The sequence below is a fragment of the Hylaeus volcanicus genome, chromosome 1, assembly GCF_026283585.1.
Source record: "Hylaeus volcanicus isolate JK05 chromosome 1, UHH_iyHylVolc1.0_haploid, whole genome shotgun sequence".
Taxonomy (NCBI): domain Eukaryota; kingdom Metazoa; phylum Arthropoda; class Insecta; order Hymenoptera; family Colletidae; genus Hylaeus; species Hylaeus volcanicus.
The window spans coordinates 21,344,214-21,359,697 of NC_071976.1; the positions used below are offsets into that span (position 1 = coordinate 21,344,214).

A 15,484-nucleotide genomic window follows, 5' to 3' on the forward strand; every position below is an offset into this window, starting at 1 on the left:
ATAAACATATACAGACTTTAAACCTGTGTAGGTCTATTAGTCCTAAATATATAAAAGACAATACAAAAATAGAAATATTTACATTGTTACATATAGTACTTAATATTAGAAGTCATCTTAGCCTAAGTGTGTTTCTTTGTACTAGATATGTTTTTGTTCTGAGTGTAGTATGTTTGTATATATTTCTGTATTTTATTGTATTGTTGGTGTCCTTCTGTGATTCTGAGTGTTGTGTGTATTGTTATTTTTGTTTCCTGTTAAATCTGCAAGTTATTTTCTTTTAGGAACTCTGTAATTATCCGAATTGCTGTTAGGTTAGGTTCCTGTAAGAGTTCCTTTGCCTTGAAGGGAGGTGTATATCCACGCCTGTGCAGTTTCTCTATCATATTCTTCCTTTTTGCTGCATATAGTGGACAATTCCAAAGTATATGGTTGAAGTCTTGGAGTTCGTGGCCACAGCCACATTTGCTGTCTTTGGTAATTCCTGTTCTTGTAGAGAGGCAGCGAGATTGTAGTGGTTACTACGGTATCTGCATACCCATGATGTGGTGTATCTTTGCAGCTTCCTATTGTAAAACCATGGTTTCATGGATTTTTTAATGAATTTTCGAAGTATGTTTTGCCCTTCTGGGCACTTTCATTTATCCATGTTTGATATGCGTTTTGCCATATTATTTCTTTTAATTTCTTTGTGAGATCAGAGGGAGGTATGAATTTGGTGCTTTTCTGTGTTGATTTAGATGCTTCTTTTGCCTTGATGTCAGCTACCTCATTCTCTACTATTCCCTGATGTGCCGGTATCCATATGAAGTTTAATGAGCTTTCTGTATGGGGTTTTTCTTCAAAGTCTTTTATCATTTTTTTTATTTGTATGATATTGGTGTTCGTGTTATGGTAGAACATTCTTTTATGTATTGCCTGAAGGGCACTGAGAGAGTCCGAGCAGATGGCATATGATTATTGCTGCGCATTCCGCTGTGAAAACAGAGGTATTAATATTGAGACTGAGGGTGATTGTTCTGTTTAATTGTGGGCATACACATGCGGCCCCTGTGGTGAATGAGTCTTCCATTTTCGAACCGTCTGTAAAGACGGTGATTTGGAAATGAATGTGATTTGGAAATTGTGCCTCCATGATTAGGTTGAATTCACTATTGGCGATTGGGGATTCTTAAAGACTGCGTCCTATGGATGTATTAATATTGGCTTTAAAATTTGGAACTAAAATTCGAACCTCCGTACAGCGCTCCAGCGGGAAAATGCCCAAGTTTGTCCTCGAATAGTTGCTATTTTTACTGCTAGATGACGCCACTAATTGCTAATTATCGACAGTGGATATAGAATCTATATTAACATGTTCAATAATGAATAAGTAATAGTATTACAAGCATTGCCACATTGAATACTATCTAAGAGAATGTTCCTGAATCTTTTTTTTGTATAATTAGAATAATTAACTAATGTCGGTAAGGAGAATATGGCGGAGCCATCTAGCGCTCAAGAATAAGAACTACTTGGCTACAAACTGGAGCGTTTTGCCACCGATGGCGCTGATCACAGACAACATCAAATGCGATAAGTGAAGTATACTGAAGTATGCATATACCCGGGTCGAATCTGGTCGGCATTTGTGATCTGTGTACATGTTCTGGAAGCTCATGGCCTGTTTAAAGTAATGGCATTTGCGACGAGGAGTTTGCGGCATTTATACAAAGTATATAATGGAAGTAAAGGCACAATATATTCTACACCCCGCCTACCGATTATTCGAAAATCCGTTCTTCCAACAGTGCATCATTATTACTACAGCACTGAGAGTAAGTAAATGTAGAACACATAACCTTGTATAGCTAAAACGTGCGCGACTCGTATACTCGGTTTATACGAAAAGTTTATAATTACACAAATATAACGAGACAAAAGTCATTCGTGGCAATATGCGACATTGTGTTATTAATTCATCTGGTTGACATATATTTCATCGATTAGTTTTTATGTTAATATCTAAATCGAATTTTATCTAATATATTTACTGTATATTTTTACAGCACATCGTCCAAAAATAACGGGTAGTTTGACGAATATACAATCATCCGGTGGAACTGTTCAATCCCTAGCACCAGATGTGTTGGACAATAAAAAGTTAGGTGAAGAAGAAAAAGAAGAGGCAGAGGAAAATGAGAGACGCGAACAATCGAAGAAAGTGCTTAAATATAGTTTCACATTTTTTGGTGTGTTTATCACTGTTGGATTATCTTATATAATATATGATCTAACGAGAACAAAATATGATGAACATGGAAATATCATTGAAGATGAATTCTCAAATTTACCATTGTACCAGAGAGTATTTAAAAGGCTTACAAGGGAATTTAATTATTATTCTAAGGTAAACATTGTCATTCCATCAATTGTTTTTAAACATTTTGAAAGGCATTTTTGAGAAAAAGAAACTTATATTTCACAGATGGTTCAAGAACCCAGCAGAGATAAGTTGCTTCCAGACCCTCTCAAATATCCTTACATTCAGCCCCCTTACACTTTAGTGTTGGAATTGACAGATTTACTTGTCCATCCTGATTGGACGGTAGGCTTGATGCAAGTCTAAATATATTTGATTTATTTAAAATAAATATTTGTTCTTACTAATTGATTATTTCAGTATGAAACTGGTTGGAGGTTCAAAAAGAGACCTGGAGTGGATCAGTTTCTAGAAGCTGTGGCTCCACCACAATTTGAAATTGTTGTGTATACTGCAGAACAAGGATTGGTAAGCATTTTTAATTGTATACATATTGATGAATCAAGTTATAATGACAAAATTAAATTATCATATCATTTATTTAATACATTTAGACTGTTTTTCCTATCTTGGATATACTGGATCCTAATGGATATATCATGTACAGACTAGTCAGAGATACAACACGTTTTGTAGATGGCCATCATGTTAAAGATTTAGATGCTCTTAATCGTGATCTCAGTAAAGTAAGTATTGGACTTATCTTTCTTCTTGTAAGTAAACTGAAACCCACACAACACATTGTGGAATTTATTTTGTTAGGTTATAGTAGTTGACTGGAATGAGAAGAGTACAAAATTCCACCCTGAAAACACTTTGAGGTTACCACAATGGACGGGTAATGACGATGATACGACATTGTACGACTTAGCTGCATTCCTCAAAAGTAAGATTTCTTTATAAATCTTATAAATTTATTTTATGTACATATTTAATTATTTATATGATTTTTATTTTAATCGTATTTTTTTCAGCCATATTAGCAATAAATGTGGATGACGTGCGGGAAGTTCTCAATTATTACAGACAATTCGATAATCCATTACAAGTTTTCAGAGAAAACCAACGGAAATTGATGGTAACTAGCTTATAATAATATTTATATATTAAATAAATTTAATAACTTTCACTTTACAATTTTATTTAGTTGCAAATGGAAGAAGAAGAAAATAAGGCACAGCAAGAAAATAGCAAAGTACTTACCTCAAAGTGGAAACCATCTTTCCTCCGAAATCGTTAAATCATGATAGAAAATGAAAGATTGTAAAATGTAAAAATTTGTAGACTTTCGTTAACATGTTCGTTTATTTTGTTAATGCACAGTACATGTAATTATTGTATACTTTTTGCATAAATAAACAAGTAATTCGTCCAAATGGTTAATTGTTATATAAAATTTATAAAAATAGTAATTGCAAACATTTAGTTCCCCATTTTAACAAAACTCATCTTTTTGTGTTTTTCGTACATTTTCTTTCTTTTTCGAACGCGCGATTTTAACTTTCGGTAAAAATAATTCTTGTAAAACGTTACTGTCGTCTAAACAAGTTATGTCTACTTCTTGGGACACGCTTATTAATTCTTGAGTATTAATTGGTGTTGCTACGTTATCCAATTCCTCTTGTGTAGGAACTAATGGTTTCGTATCTGCAGATTCTAACCAGTTTAGAACTTTTTGATGAGGTGCTGTTGTTAAAGGTAATGGAACTTCTTCGCATATTTCCCAAACGCCTAAAAGTTCCGGTGCTAGTATATCCATGTAAGAGTTTAATTTTTCGAGAGATTGCTTCCAACTCGGTTCATAGTAATCATGTGATTCACGTTCGTTATGTTTCAATCGTAATTTTCTATTTGTAAAATCTAAAAAATTAATGTATATAAATATCTCATGTATCGCAAGTATCGAAGTGAATAAATATTTACTTTCATAAGCACGTTGCATATTCGATTTGTCCGAAATCGTAAGAGGCGCTATAGTGTCCGTTTGTAAACTTATCGCGTTTTCCCAAGCATTTAATATGTATAACGATTTACAATTGATAGGTGAATATTTATTTAATTCGGTATTATGTGTTATGCACTGATAATACATATCACCTGGAAGAAATACATTACTAATTTTTTTATAAATAAAATAAAATACGAAATGAACGAGTAATATCCGTACCAATCGAATTTTGTTGAAACAAAAATATATTTTTAGATTCGTTTGCAATAACTGTGGAACCAGTATTACATAAGTAGAATCTGTCTCTTAAATGTGGATTCAAACACATTCCTTGCATTTGAGATTCATTTAATGTGTTTATAATATGAGGAGGGGTAAATGGAAAATTAAATGAGTGTGAAGTCTCACTACTTGTCCAAGTATTTAAAATTACTGTACTTTCGCCAGGTATTTGACTAGATAAGACAACGAATTCCTTGTCATCTCTGCAAATAACTCTCTGTTAATCCATTTTTAATAGTTCCATTTAACAAGTATTTGTTACCTATTTATAACGTTGCCCATAAGCGGCGGACTTTTCAATTGATGAGTCCATTTTTGTTGTACGCATTGTTTTGGAGAACGATTATCGCACATTAGAACGCTATGATAAGTACCTACATATCTACAAGAATCGTTTCTACTTGCAATATCTAATGAAAGACTTTCACATTTTTCCAAATAAGATCTTGGATACAATGTTAATGCCGGTCGACTAAATTCGATCTATAACATTGCGTGAATTTATATTAAGAATTATTGTAAACAAAAAGTTGTTTTATCAATACTCAATTTTATTCCTACCCTAACATCAAGATAATGAAGGCAACATCTATCAACAAACAAAATAACACTTGGATCCATCTTTTGAAACTTTATACTTCCCCATGAATCATCTACTGTAGTGGTTTGCATTATAGTGTTACTACTTATATGCTTCCTACAGGAATAAACATAAATGTAAATTTTGTGTACATAACACATACTTAATACTGCATTTGTAGTTCACATTTACATTCTAGTTAAATCCCATAATGTTACAGATCTTGCCACATTTAATGTACAATACTGTTTGGTATCAATTAAATTTAAATCTGCACTAACATAAGGCACTTTTGATGGTTGTCTATGGATTTCAATAAGGCTGTATTTACTATCCCGTTCTGATAGCATGTAAAAGTTACAATGATTTTTGTATCTACCCATAACATTACCTAGAATATTGATTACAATTAAATGCTACTAACAACAGTGTTTTTACTACATTCTATAAAAAACATTAAAGATAAATAAACATACATGTACCACCATTAATGTTGTGTTTTAATTCATACAAGGAACCAATAAGATTACATTTAGATGCCCTTTGAAATAATGGTTTCCATATATATTCTTCTACGTTAACAATAGGTGCAGCAACTATAAATATATTAAAATAGAGTCACAGCCTTTTTAAAAGTATAAAAATAATACTTTCATAACGATACCTAATTCATCCATAAATGGAAAAAATAATATATTTATATTATTTAACTGTACATGGTTCACTGTTCCACCCGTATAATACCAATTATAAGCCTACAATAAATTTTGTTGAATGCTACTATTTCAGATTGTTTCCTTCTTCAAATATTATTATTAATTTGTCATACCCCTTCAAAATAAGGATCTGGATCCATGTCAATGATTGCTGCTATATCTGCTATATATTTAGGCACCTTAGCAGTAGCTGCATTCTTTGAACAATTCCATTTTATATCTCTCTTATGTATCACCCCTAACTCTATATAGAATTATACATGCTCATAAATGTATAATCTTTTGAAATTTACAGAACTTTCTTTAATGGTTAATATTATTATAAAAATACCTTTTTCATGCTTAAGATAATAATACTTTAGTCTTTGTATAGCATTATTCAGATGTTTTTTGATAGTAAGTAGTTCTAATGCAGGATCCTTATCCTCTAACACTATATGATATGCAAACAAAAATGATTAAGTTTATTTAACAAAATATTAGGTATTATTAAATCACTTACCACTTCTAGGTAATTTAGCAGGTGGCAAGAGAGGCCTTGGTAGATCACAATAATAGGGATAATCTTGATATTGTTGTACAACATTTTCTAAATCTATATCATCTCCAGAGAAATTATTATGTAAATTATATCCTGGTACCAAATGATGGGGATAATTTCTCAAGAAGACTGATTTTAATTTGTCTTTTAAATTTGACTCGGCACGTTTATATGCTTTTGACGTTAAAATACTTTGATCTTCCATTATATTTTTTTTTCCATTATTTTTGGACTTCTTTATAAACCAAAAACTGATTACACTGATTCATTCACATTTCTTCTTTTTTATTAACTAGTGCCAAATTAATTTATTCTTTCATCATAACGTATAACTAAGTTTTATTTACATTTCAGTACAAACGATTAATGTTAGTCATCACAGTAATTCTTAGATTTATAAAACAGTATTTGCAAAACATATTGGCTACGATACTTTCGCACGTGTCGAGTGTGCTCAACTTTGTATTGACTTTGATTGGATATTTAAAATTACCATAGTATATAAAGATGCATTACAGTATACCTGATTTGTTTTTAAATTCTTGCAGATAAATATGGCGAATGTCTCTTAGACGTTCCGTTAGAGGGCTTCGACCAGCAGCCGATTCTCATAAGTTTGACAGTTTCATGGCGAGTACTCAATTCTTTCAAATTTAAACGTTTCTTGATCGAAAGCAGATTTGCAGATTATCCAAATAGAAATTTCGAATAACGAATAAAAGGTAAGTAGTTGTTTCTACATTGTTGATACTAAAATTTCTTGCAGAAACAGTTAACATCCTTTTTAAACATTGCTTGTAGAAACTCATTCGTCTAAATTGATACTTCGTATTCATAATGAACACCACAAATAGTGAGCTTTCAAAAGGTATTAAAACTAGAATTAATATTTCTTCTTGGTTAAACTTTGATTCAGGAGCCCATTTTTTTGGTTAAAACTTATCAAATCTTGTACTTTTTTTATTAAACAGATTTTATTTATTCAGCGAATTATACAATACGCAATGTACGCGATATATTCGAAATATGGCTATAGAAACAACGTGCGTTCGATTCTCGGTAGCTATACAGTACAGACTCAGGTAGACTAATGAGAAAGATGAGCACTCAGCCAAATTCGGTTGAAATACAAAAAAGATATAAAGGGGCAAAAACTATGAACACACCGCTTGAGACAATGTTCTCACTTTACATACATACATACATACATACATGCATGCATGCATTATATTAAATCATACAGATGATAACAAGAAATCGTTGATCAGATTTTAACACTTTTCAATTCTTCTTTATTTCATTTATGCAATGAACATGGAATACATTGACACATAAGTAGTTTAATGCACTTCACAGATAATTACATTACACACACAATTTACAAACGACAACATTAATTACCATTATCTTACGAAATGCAAGGTAATAGTAATGCTGAGTATTCATTGATTGTAAGTGGGTTACAATAATTGACAGATATAAAATAATAAATACTGTTGATGGCCTTAAAATAGCTATCACAACATTATCTTCGGCATTATAACATGCTCCTATAAATAATAGATACAAACCATTATATTTGTTTAATTTAGTAAAATTAAAATTATTATAACGATGGTGAACGCATTAAAGTTACAACACATAACTTAAGATCAATTAATCTTGAGTAGTTGCCTGTTCGAATATTTTATATTCAATCAAATTGAAGTACTACACACTATATAATTTTAAAAACAATACTTAATTAAACGATATGAATGTGTGACTTAAATATGCCGACAAAACAACGTTGAACAAACAGATCATGACCATCACAAGGTTTGCTCATTAATTCTTTTTCAACATCTCATGACATCATTCGTATTTTTGTTCTACAGATACGTGTTGTAAAAAACTTGTCATGTTAGTCAATGTCTACTAAATAATTTAATCAGTCTGATTTTTATGTGTCTTTTCTACAAATAATCTGAAACATATTATTGGAAACATGAATTTTAACCAAAAATATATTTTACCAGAATCGTAATAAAATTATAAGTAAAACTTACTTAATTATATTAGGTAATTCCTTATAATGACATATATATTTATGGCCAAGGCCATAAGACGAATTTATACGCGTAAACTGAATACGATCCGTATTATTTCCGTGATAATTTATAGCTGCTTTGTATAACTAAAAAAGTAAACGTAATATTATTAGTAGTAGTAGTTATATTTCATTGTAACATTTTAATCTAAATTGATGTAATACCTTTTCACCCAAGGAAAATGGTACTACATTATCGTCTTCGGCATGGAGTATCATAACAGGACACTTAACGTTTTGTATATGTTTATCTGATTCGAAACGAAGATGATTGTTGTAAAATGGTTCAACAATCACCCAGTGAAACCATGGTAAATGCTTAAAAATCTTAAAAAAACAAGCAATATATGAATGCGTTTTTTAATACGTTTATAGCGACATAAGGTATTAATATTTTTAAAATATGCGAAATACCTGTGCTAAAGGATGTTCGCTTAATTCTTCTGCAATATTGTTAAATGGTGATTCTAAGAACAAACCTGCAGGCTGAACATTTTCTGCTGCCAATAATGCTAACACATGAGTTGACACACTGCAAATAATTATGTTTCATAAAGACCGAATAACCTCCATTTTGTCATCACAGTAATATATTTTGATACAAATTTAATTTTCATACCCAGTGCCTAAAGAATGGCCCCATACAAAAACTGGAGCAGAACCATTTACTTTCTTTAGCAACCATTCAAGCAGATATTTACTATCTGTAACTACACCCATTTCAGAAAGTTCTGCTTCTTCACTATCACCATAGCCTGCATGTATCAAAGAAAATTAAGCTTATAAATATTTGAATAATTAATTATAATATTTATAACTATCAGAGTATATTAGGCTTACCTCTGTAGTCAAAGCATATAACATGGTAATCTAAAGTCTGAAACAGTTTATAAAGTTCTAATCGATGCCTACTTGCTCTATTACCACTATTCCCATGCATATAAAGAAAAACAGGTTGTTTAGCATTACTTAAAACAGAGTCATAATCATCGTCATTTATAATAGCAGAATCGTTTAATAATGACTGAGGTAAAATTTGCCTAAAAATAAACCTTGATTATTTTAAGTAAATAAATATAACTAACTTACTTATGCATCTCTACTAACCATACTCCTATTTTTATGTCTTGATGAGTTTTCAAGTAAAAATTTCTTGCACCTTTCAACCCAACTGACTCTGGTTTTGTCAAATCCACATTAAGAGGCCATTGTACTGAAAATATGAAAACAGTTATGTACATAAATACACGTAACAGTAATTTATTAAATGTAATAAACCATTCACAAATATACTTTGGATTTAATTACTTACCAAAGTTTAAGAAAAGTATTTTTCTTTGAAAGGTGTAGGAATAGTGAAATATAATGGGCAAAACCACAAATATGAAAAGGTATGCAATTATTGATACCTTCATTGCCCAAAATAAATATCTGAAAATTATATTCTTACATGTTCAAGATATTATCTCAGTAATGATATAAATGAATTATTAAGCAGAAATGATATATTTATTTACAAAATGCATGCTTCAATTCCATTTATATTAATAAAACTAATAAATATTGAGTAATATAAGCAATGAATGTGTATTACCTACTATTAGTATATTCTTTTTATTGTTAGTATACATAACAAAATTTAATATGAATATAATATTATAAACATAAAATCTTTTATATTAATACATGCATATAAAATTAGCTGAACAAAAATATAAAAGTAGCACAATTCCTTTGTAACAAATCATTAAAAAAGTACCATAAAATATGATAGTATTTAAAAAATTATACCTTCTGAATTTCATAGCAGATATTTACATACATCTTTACAATTTAATTACTGATTATTCCACATTATTTAATCCATTTAATTAAAAAAAAATATTCACTTAAAATAAAAATTAGAAAAACACAAATTGAGTATTGCAAATGGAACTGTTTTCATGTTACATTTTATACATTTAATAAAATATTTCAAAAATTTGTCTTTATCATTTGATCTCATATATATTGAATACCATGGCCAATTAGAAAATAAAATTAAAAAGGAACATTTATTATTCAGTGGAGTTAGAAATATGGTGTAAGAATTAGATATCAGAAAGTGCTGAGTCACATAACGGAAAACTTTCAGTTTCTATTACAAAATCTTCTGTTACTGGTATAAGTAACAAAGTCCAAAAATATTCTTCTATAATGTTTTTTTTTAAATAAGGAATATTACCTCATTAAATAAACTTAATATTTACACTAATACTACTATTTACAATTTACCATACCATATACTGCTTTTTTTTATAATGACTTGAATATTAAATATTTATTGAAAGACACTGAGCAAAAGAAGAAATGTTACATAATGAAATCTTAAAGTAAAATATGTTTATTGACTTAATTAACATAATTAATTCACATTTATATCTTGTGTTTTTTATTGATTATGATTGTATTGTACAAAGTAACAGAATCTAAGAAATGTACCCATAAAAATCTTAGACAGTTTGAGAGTTAACATTCATAAATATTTTAAATAAATGAAGAAGTAAATGAATCATAATTATGACAGAGTGACTTACGTTCCCGTATACCAAGTATCAAGAACGACGAATGGTGTCACTGCTGCTAATAGTAGATAAGTAGACTGCATGTTTGTTAGTAGCTAACAAACCTAAGGCACCTTTTTAATTCCTCCTTTTAAGGTAATTTACTTGTGTAAAGGTTCTTGCAAGGTATTACTACAGAATAATAACATGTTAAAAATGATATATAATGTTAAGCTTTGTTATATGTATGAAAGTATAGTTACACCCACACCTACAGATTAAGTTCTATCGCACAACTTCCTCATACTAATGTAAACTTGTGAATCATTATGAAATCATTAGTATTATATAATTTCTTATAAACATTTGTAATAACTTAATATCACATATAATTTTATAATTTACAAAGAGATAGATGTACTAATATGTGTATTTTATATAAGAAAATGTATATTAATTTATTACATTTGAAGCTGTATGGCAAGGTGTTTTAAAAATATTGCAAATATTACATGAAAAATTGCCTATCATACCATATACCTTTTTGCACAGTTTCTTATGTTCATTTAAAATAAAAAATTAATAATACTAAAATATTCACACACTTAATCTACAAGATTTGCAGATTTTAAATTCAATTCTACTTCTTGTGTTTAAATAAATTACTAAATTAAATGATTCAAAATCTTAAGACAAAAGGTAATAATTACACTTAACAGTTGCACTTGCGTAAATTGGATTACTATTAAGTGTTAGTTACACCATTCTACTAAACTGTTAGTATTCCAAAGTAGATGAATGACAATACTATATAGTAGAACCAGAATAAGGAAATAAATTATTAAGAAACGAAACAGTACCTCTTTTTAAAACGTTTCTTTGGCAACCAAAATACCATAATAATTGTAAATTAATAATGTTTATGAAGGAAACGATGTCTCTACTCGCGTAGAATTGATACACTGATTTATATAATTACACTTCAACTATACTATAATAGCAAGTCAAATATAGGCAATGTTATACTTAAAACGTAACAGTTTCGACTTAGAATAATGACAAATTTTTGAAAATTATAATTTCGTTTTAAAACGCGTCTAAATGGAAAACTATTATATATTTGGATTCCTTATGTCAGTTTGCACTATCGTATACAATACTGAAGAAACAAATGCAGAACAATACACATATATCCAAAGATTAAACTTTGTGTTGACCTGGGTGAGACGTAGCTTGTATCAGCTCGTCTGTAACCTGCGTCAATCACAGAGATGGTAAAGAAGGACTTGAGAAAGTAATCAATCAAAGTTTACTGAAAATAATAATGTTAAGTATTATATTACATTAAGTATTGTTAATCGCAGATACTACATATAGTAGAGGCCTGGCATTACACACGAGGTACGGAATAGACAGAACATTCAATGGGAGTTTGTGTCCCACAAACTGAAATACCGACCTAGTCTGATAAATAATATTATATGTGGTCGTTATTTTCATTTGTGTAACACAATCTTCCTTAAGATGCTAAATCTACCCTATACCTTGTCTGTAATCTCGCCATTGTAAAAATATTATCTATAAAGAAAGGTCTGTAAACAAAATCACGTGACGCGTTAGGATTGGTTAGGATCGAAACTAATCGAAACGGCAGGGCGCCGTGCCTTGAAGAGATACAATATCGAAACAAGTTATTATTCATGTAGAGTATTTACAGTTCTGCATTGAAAAACCTAATGAGAGAGTAAAAATAAATTAATAATATATTTATCATCTTATTTTGCATCAGTTATACGATATTACGATACATTTTTGACACAGCGAACCAATGAGATTTCGTCATGAAGTATAACGTTTCAGGCGTTCTACAAATAAGAGTATAGAAGCTTATCAAGAAAAAAAGGTAATTATTTAGCGTGTTACGTTTATTTTGAATTATAGAAATATACGTTGCTCGAAACATAGTAATTCTTTTTTTTCTTTTATTCATGATCATTTAAAAAATCATTCATCCTTGTGATAAGTAAGTTAAAATCTACCAATAGCGGGACATTTCTTAGCAACCTATTGGTTATTATTTTTTGGACAGATAATTTGTAAATGTGAAACGATTGTATTGTATTGTTAATTTCATAAACCAAACACATAAAACAAGTATAAAATACTCTACACAGGTTTGAGATCTACGAGGTACGAGTTAATTTCAAAAAGAAGGTAACTATTCTAACCTTATGTACTCAAATTTTGTATACAATATTAATTTTCAGATGAGTCGAAAGGAAGCATTATCTCAGTTTATTCAACAGATTCATGGACGTCCTGTTGTTGTAAAGTTAAATAGTGGTGTAGATTATAGAGGTGACAAATTCGTACTTATATATTTATACAAATTCCAATAATGTAGGAATTGTTTGATTGATCAGTGTTATTTTAATTTTATAGGTGTTTTAGCATGTCTTGATGGTTACATGAATATAGCACTTGAACAAACAGAAGAATATGTGAATGGCCAATTAAAAGATAAATATGGTGATGCGTTTATTCGTGGTAATAATGTATTATATATCAGCACACAAAAACGTAGAACATAAATAAAAATAAATGTATTATTTGTATCGTGTTTCAATTGTTTCAACCTACATGAATATTTAGGAAATACTACCCTACAATTTGTAATACTAAATTTTTGATTTGTCATACTTATTATTTTCTAAATGCTACATTAATACTTTTATATTATAAAATTTGTTTATAGTTTCTTATAATTCCTTTCGTTCCTTTTTGTTTTAAGAGTTATCATCTCCATTTGCTTCTTCCGAACCAGTCTCAAAATCTTTGTTCTCCAAATTCTGAGTTTCACTAGGTGTTTGTACATTGCAAGAACTATCTTCAGACTGTGTATCCTTAGCTTCTACCAATTTCTTTTTGTTAGCTTCATCTTCCATAGCTTTAAGTCTTGCGAGTTTCCTTTGAATAGCTTGTTGTCTATTCCTTTCTATACGTTCTTTTACCTCATTGCTTAAATGTGGTGGACGAGAATGTTCTTGAACAGGTTGAGAGTTTTTATTATTGGTCTGAGAAATTATTTGATCAAATAGAGCTTCAGCTGTAGACTCCTGGTTAATAACTTGCTTTTGTTTCTCTATTTGTTCAGCAATTAATAAATCAAATTCATCAATAGGTTCATCTTGATCTTTATCATTTTCTTCATCTTCAATATCCTGAACAATTGTACCATCGTCTGCACTAATCATATCAAGTCTGTATTTTTTTATGAACACCTGAAGATCTTTCTTAGTACCTAGTTTCTCCACTTTCTCAAGAAAATCATCAAATTCTAATTTTGGGAACAATCTGTGACCCCAATGTTCCATCCTCTTCATGATTCTATCCAAATCTAACTTTTCATTTCCTTTCCCATGAAATTTAAACCCCTCAAAGTACTTTTCAATAGTTTGTATTCCTTTAGAGCCTTTTAAACGTTCTGTATTCAACTTAGGTATAGGATTTCTTATGACATGCTTTTTAGATGTTGATGGATCAATCCTTCTTGCAGTGTTTGCTTCTTCACTTTCCTCATTCTCTGAGCCAAGGACTTGATCTCTATTAGCATTAAGCTGATCTCCATCTGAATCTTGTTTCTCATATTCAGCTACTATATCATCTACGTCCTCGTAATCAGAAGCGTTTGATAATGTCGGCATATTCAACAAGTTGTACTCCCACCTTTTTCAACTTACTTGAAATGATAATTCTGTATTTAACAGACAAATTCCTTAGACAGCCCCAGTATCATACAAGTATCGATGCATAAGGAATTCTTTAACCAGGTTTTTCTCTCAATTACTATTCTGTTCCTCGGTCAATTACACGTTCGTAACGGTACTGTTACCGTCCAACGTTATATAGGTTATGTGTTGCTTACTTAAAACTCGCTGTCATCTTGGGAATCGCAATCGGTGCTTCCTTTTTCCATAAATTTATCGAACTCACCCTTCGATTTGTTCATTCTTTCTAACAGCGAGACTAATAACTTTTTGTTTAATTTGTCGGTTTGTGTTATTTCACGTACAACGGGTTCGCAGTTCGGATTTGGGGGGCGTACAGTGTTTTGCAATTTTTCGAGTGTGTCGTTTTCTTCTTTCATCGGTGTGCCTGGCATGTTGATCGATTGACCAAACTGTCGTTATCCAACTGTTTTAAACTTGATTTTATTTTATGCGGTTCTTTACGGTTAGTAATAACAGTCTGACGCGCAAGAACAAATATCGTTTAACCTATCTGTGCTCTCATTCCCTGCGCATGTATCTACACGCGCCATTATACAATTATTTTGAAAAAAAACGACCAATAACTAACTATTCAAAATTGTTACATAGTATACATTGTAATCTTATAGGCATACAATTTCTGAATTTTATATAAAGTATTCGGCAGATTTTATTTATCAATAATATATTTTATATACATGTATCAGATATTT

General features: G+C 30.3%; 5 protein-coding genes across 20 annotated transcripts; 2 read left to right on the plus strand and 3 right to left on the minus strand.

The window, feature by feature from the left end:
* The first annotated feature begins 1,449 nt into the window (after positions 1-1,449).
* Positions 1,450-3,678, plus strand: LOC128883236 (mitochondrial import inner membrane translocase subunit TIM50-C). Of its 2 annotated transcripts, none has more exons than XM_054135388.1 (8): positions 1,450-1,817; positions 2,049-2,389; positions 2,468-2,587; positions 2,663-2,770; positions 2,857-2,988; positions 3,065-3,188; positions 3,277-3,380; positions 3,450-3,678. In XM_054135388.1, exons 1-8 carry the CDS (start codon positions 1,676-1,678, stop codon positions 3,540-3,542), a joined length of 1,164 nt encoding a protein of 387 aa, XP_053991363.1. In that variant the 5' UTR covers positions 1,450-1,675; the 3' UTR covers positions 3,543-3,678. The 2 variants fall into 2 exon arrangements, with proteins under 2 accessions (XP_053991363.1, XP_053991373.1); XM_054135398.1 differs by lacking the exon at positions 1,450-1,817 and adding an exon at positions 1,838-1,965.
* Positions 3,589-6,864, minus strand: LOC128883213 (uncharacterized). Its single transcript, XM_054135322.1, has 11 exons — positions 6,331-6,864; positions 6,160-6,261; positions 5,942-6,072; positions 5,777-5,867; positions 5,589-5,708; positions 5,305-5,503; positions 5,094-5,229; positions 4,795-5,015; positions 4,470-4,735; positions 4,226-4,399; positions 3,589-4,162 (listed from the first exon to the last, which is right to left on the minus strand). The coding sequence occupies exons 1-11, from the start codon at positions 6,572-6,574 to the stop codon at positions 3,738-3,740; spliced, it is 2,109 nt and encodes a 702-aa protein (XP_053991297.1). The 5' UTR covers positions 6,575-6,864; the 3' UTR covers positions 3,589-3,737.
* Positions 4,557-13,614, plus strand: LOC128883302 (U6 snRNA-associated Sm-like protein LSm6). 7 transcript variants are annotated; one of them, XM_054135535.1, is made up of 5 exons: positions 4,557-4,697; positions 6,918-7,091; positions 12,823-12,904; positions 13,269-13,359; positions 13,444-13,614. In XM_054135535.1, exons 4-5 carry the CDS (start codon positions 13,269-13,271, stop codon positions 13,590-13,592), a joined length of 240 nt encoding a protein of 79 aa, XP_053991510.1. In that variant the 5' UTR covers positions 4,557-4,697; positions 6,918-7,091; positions 12,823-12,904; the 3' UTR covers positions 13,593-13,614. The 7 variants fall into 7 exon arrangements, with proteins under 7 accessions (XP_053991510.1, XP_053991528.1, XP_053991537.1 ...); XM_054135553.1 differs by having other exon boundaries at positions 12,862-12,904; XM_054135562.1 differs by lacking the exon at positions 12,823-12,904.
* On the minus strand, positions 7,639-12,633 carry LOC128883244 (lysophosphatidylserine lipase ABHD12). 9 transcript variants are annotated; one of them, XM_054135431.1, is made up of 10 exons: positions 12,546-12,633; positions 11,035-11,193; positions 9,771-9,889; positions 9,566-9,671; positions 9,299-9,498; positions 9,078-9,213; positions 8,873-8,990; positions 8,624-8,785; positions 8,418-8,545; positions 7,639-8,335 (listed from the first exon to the last, which is right to left on the minus strand). In XM_054135431.1, exons 2-10 carry the CDS (start codon positions 11,103-11,105, stop codon positions 8,296-8,298), a joined length of 1,080 nt encoding a protein of 359 aa, XP_053991406.1. In that variant the 5' UTR covers positions 11,106-11,193; positions 12,546-12,633; the 3' UTR covers positions 7,639-8,295. The 9 variants fall into 9 exon arrangements, with proteins under 9 accessions (XP_053991406.1, XP_053991435.1, XP_053991412.1 ...); XM_054135460.1 differs by lacking the exon at positions 11,035-11,193 and adding an exon at positions 12,219-12,313; XM_054135437.1 differs by lacking the exon at positions 12,546-12,633 and adding an exon at positions 12,345-12,359.
* Positions 13,615-13,632: 18 nt separating the features above from the next.
* Positions 13,633-14,929, minus strand: LOC128883280 (protein TIPIN homolog). The gene has a single exon (XM_054135478.1). It carries the CDS (start codon positions 14,703-14,705, stop codon positions 13,788-13,790), a length of 918 nt encoding a protein of 305 aa, XP_053991453.1. The 5' UTR covers positions 14,706-14,929; the 3' UTR covers positions 13,633-13,787.
* Between the last annotated feature and the right edge of the window lie 555 nt (positions 14,930-15,484).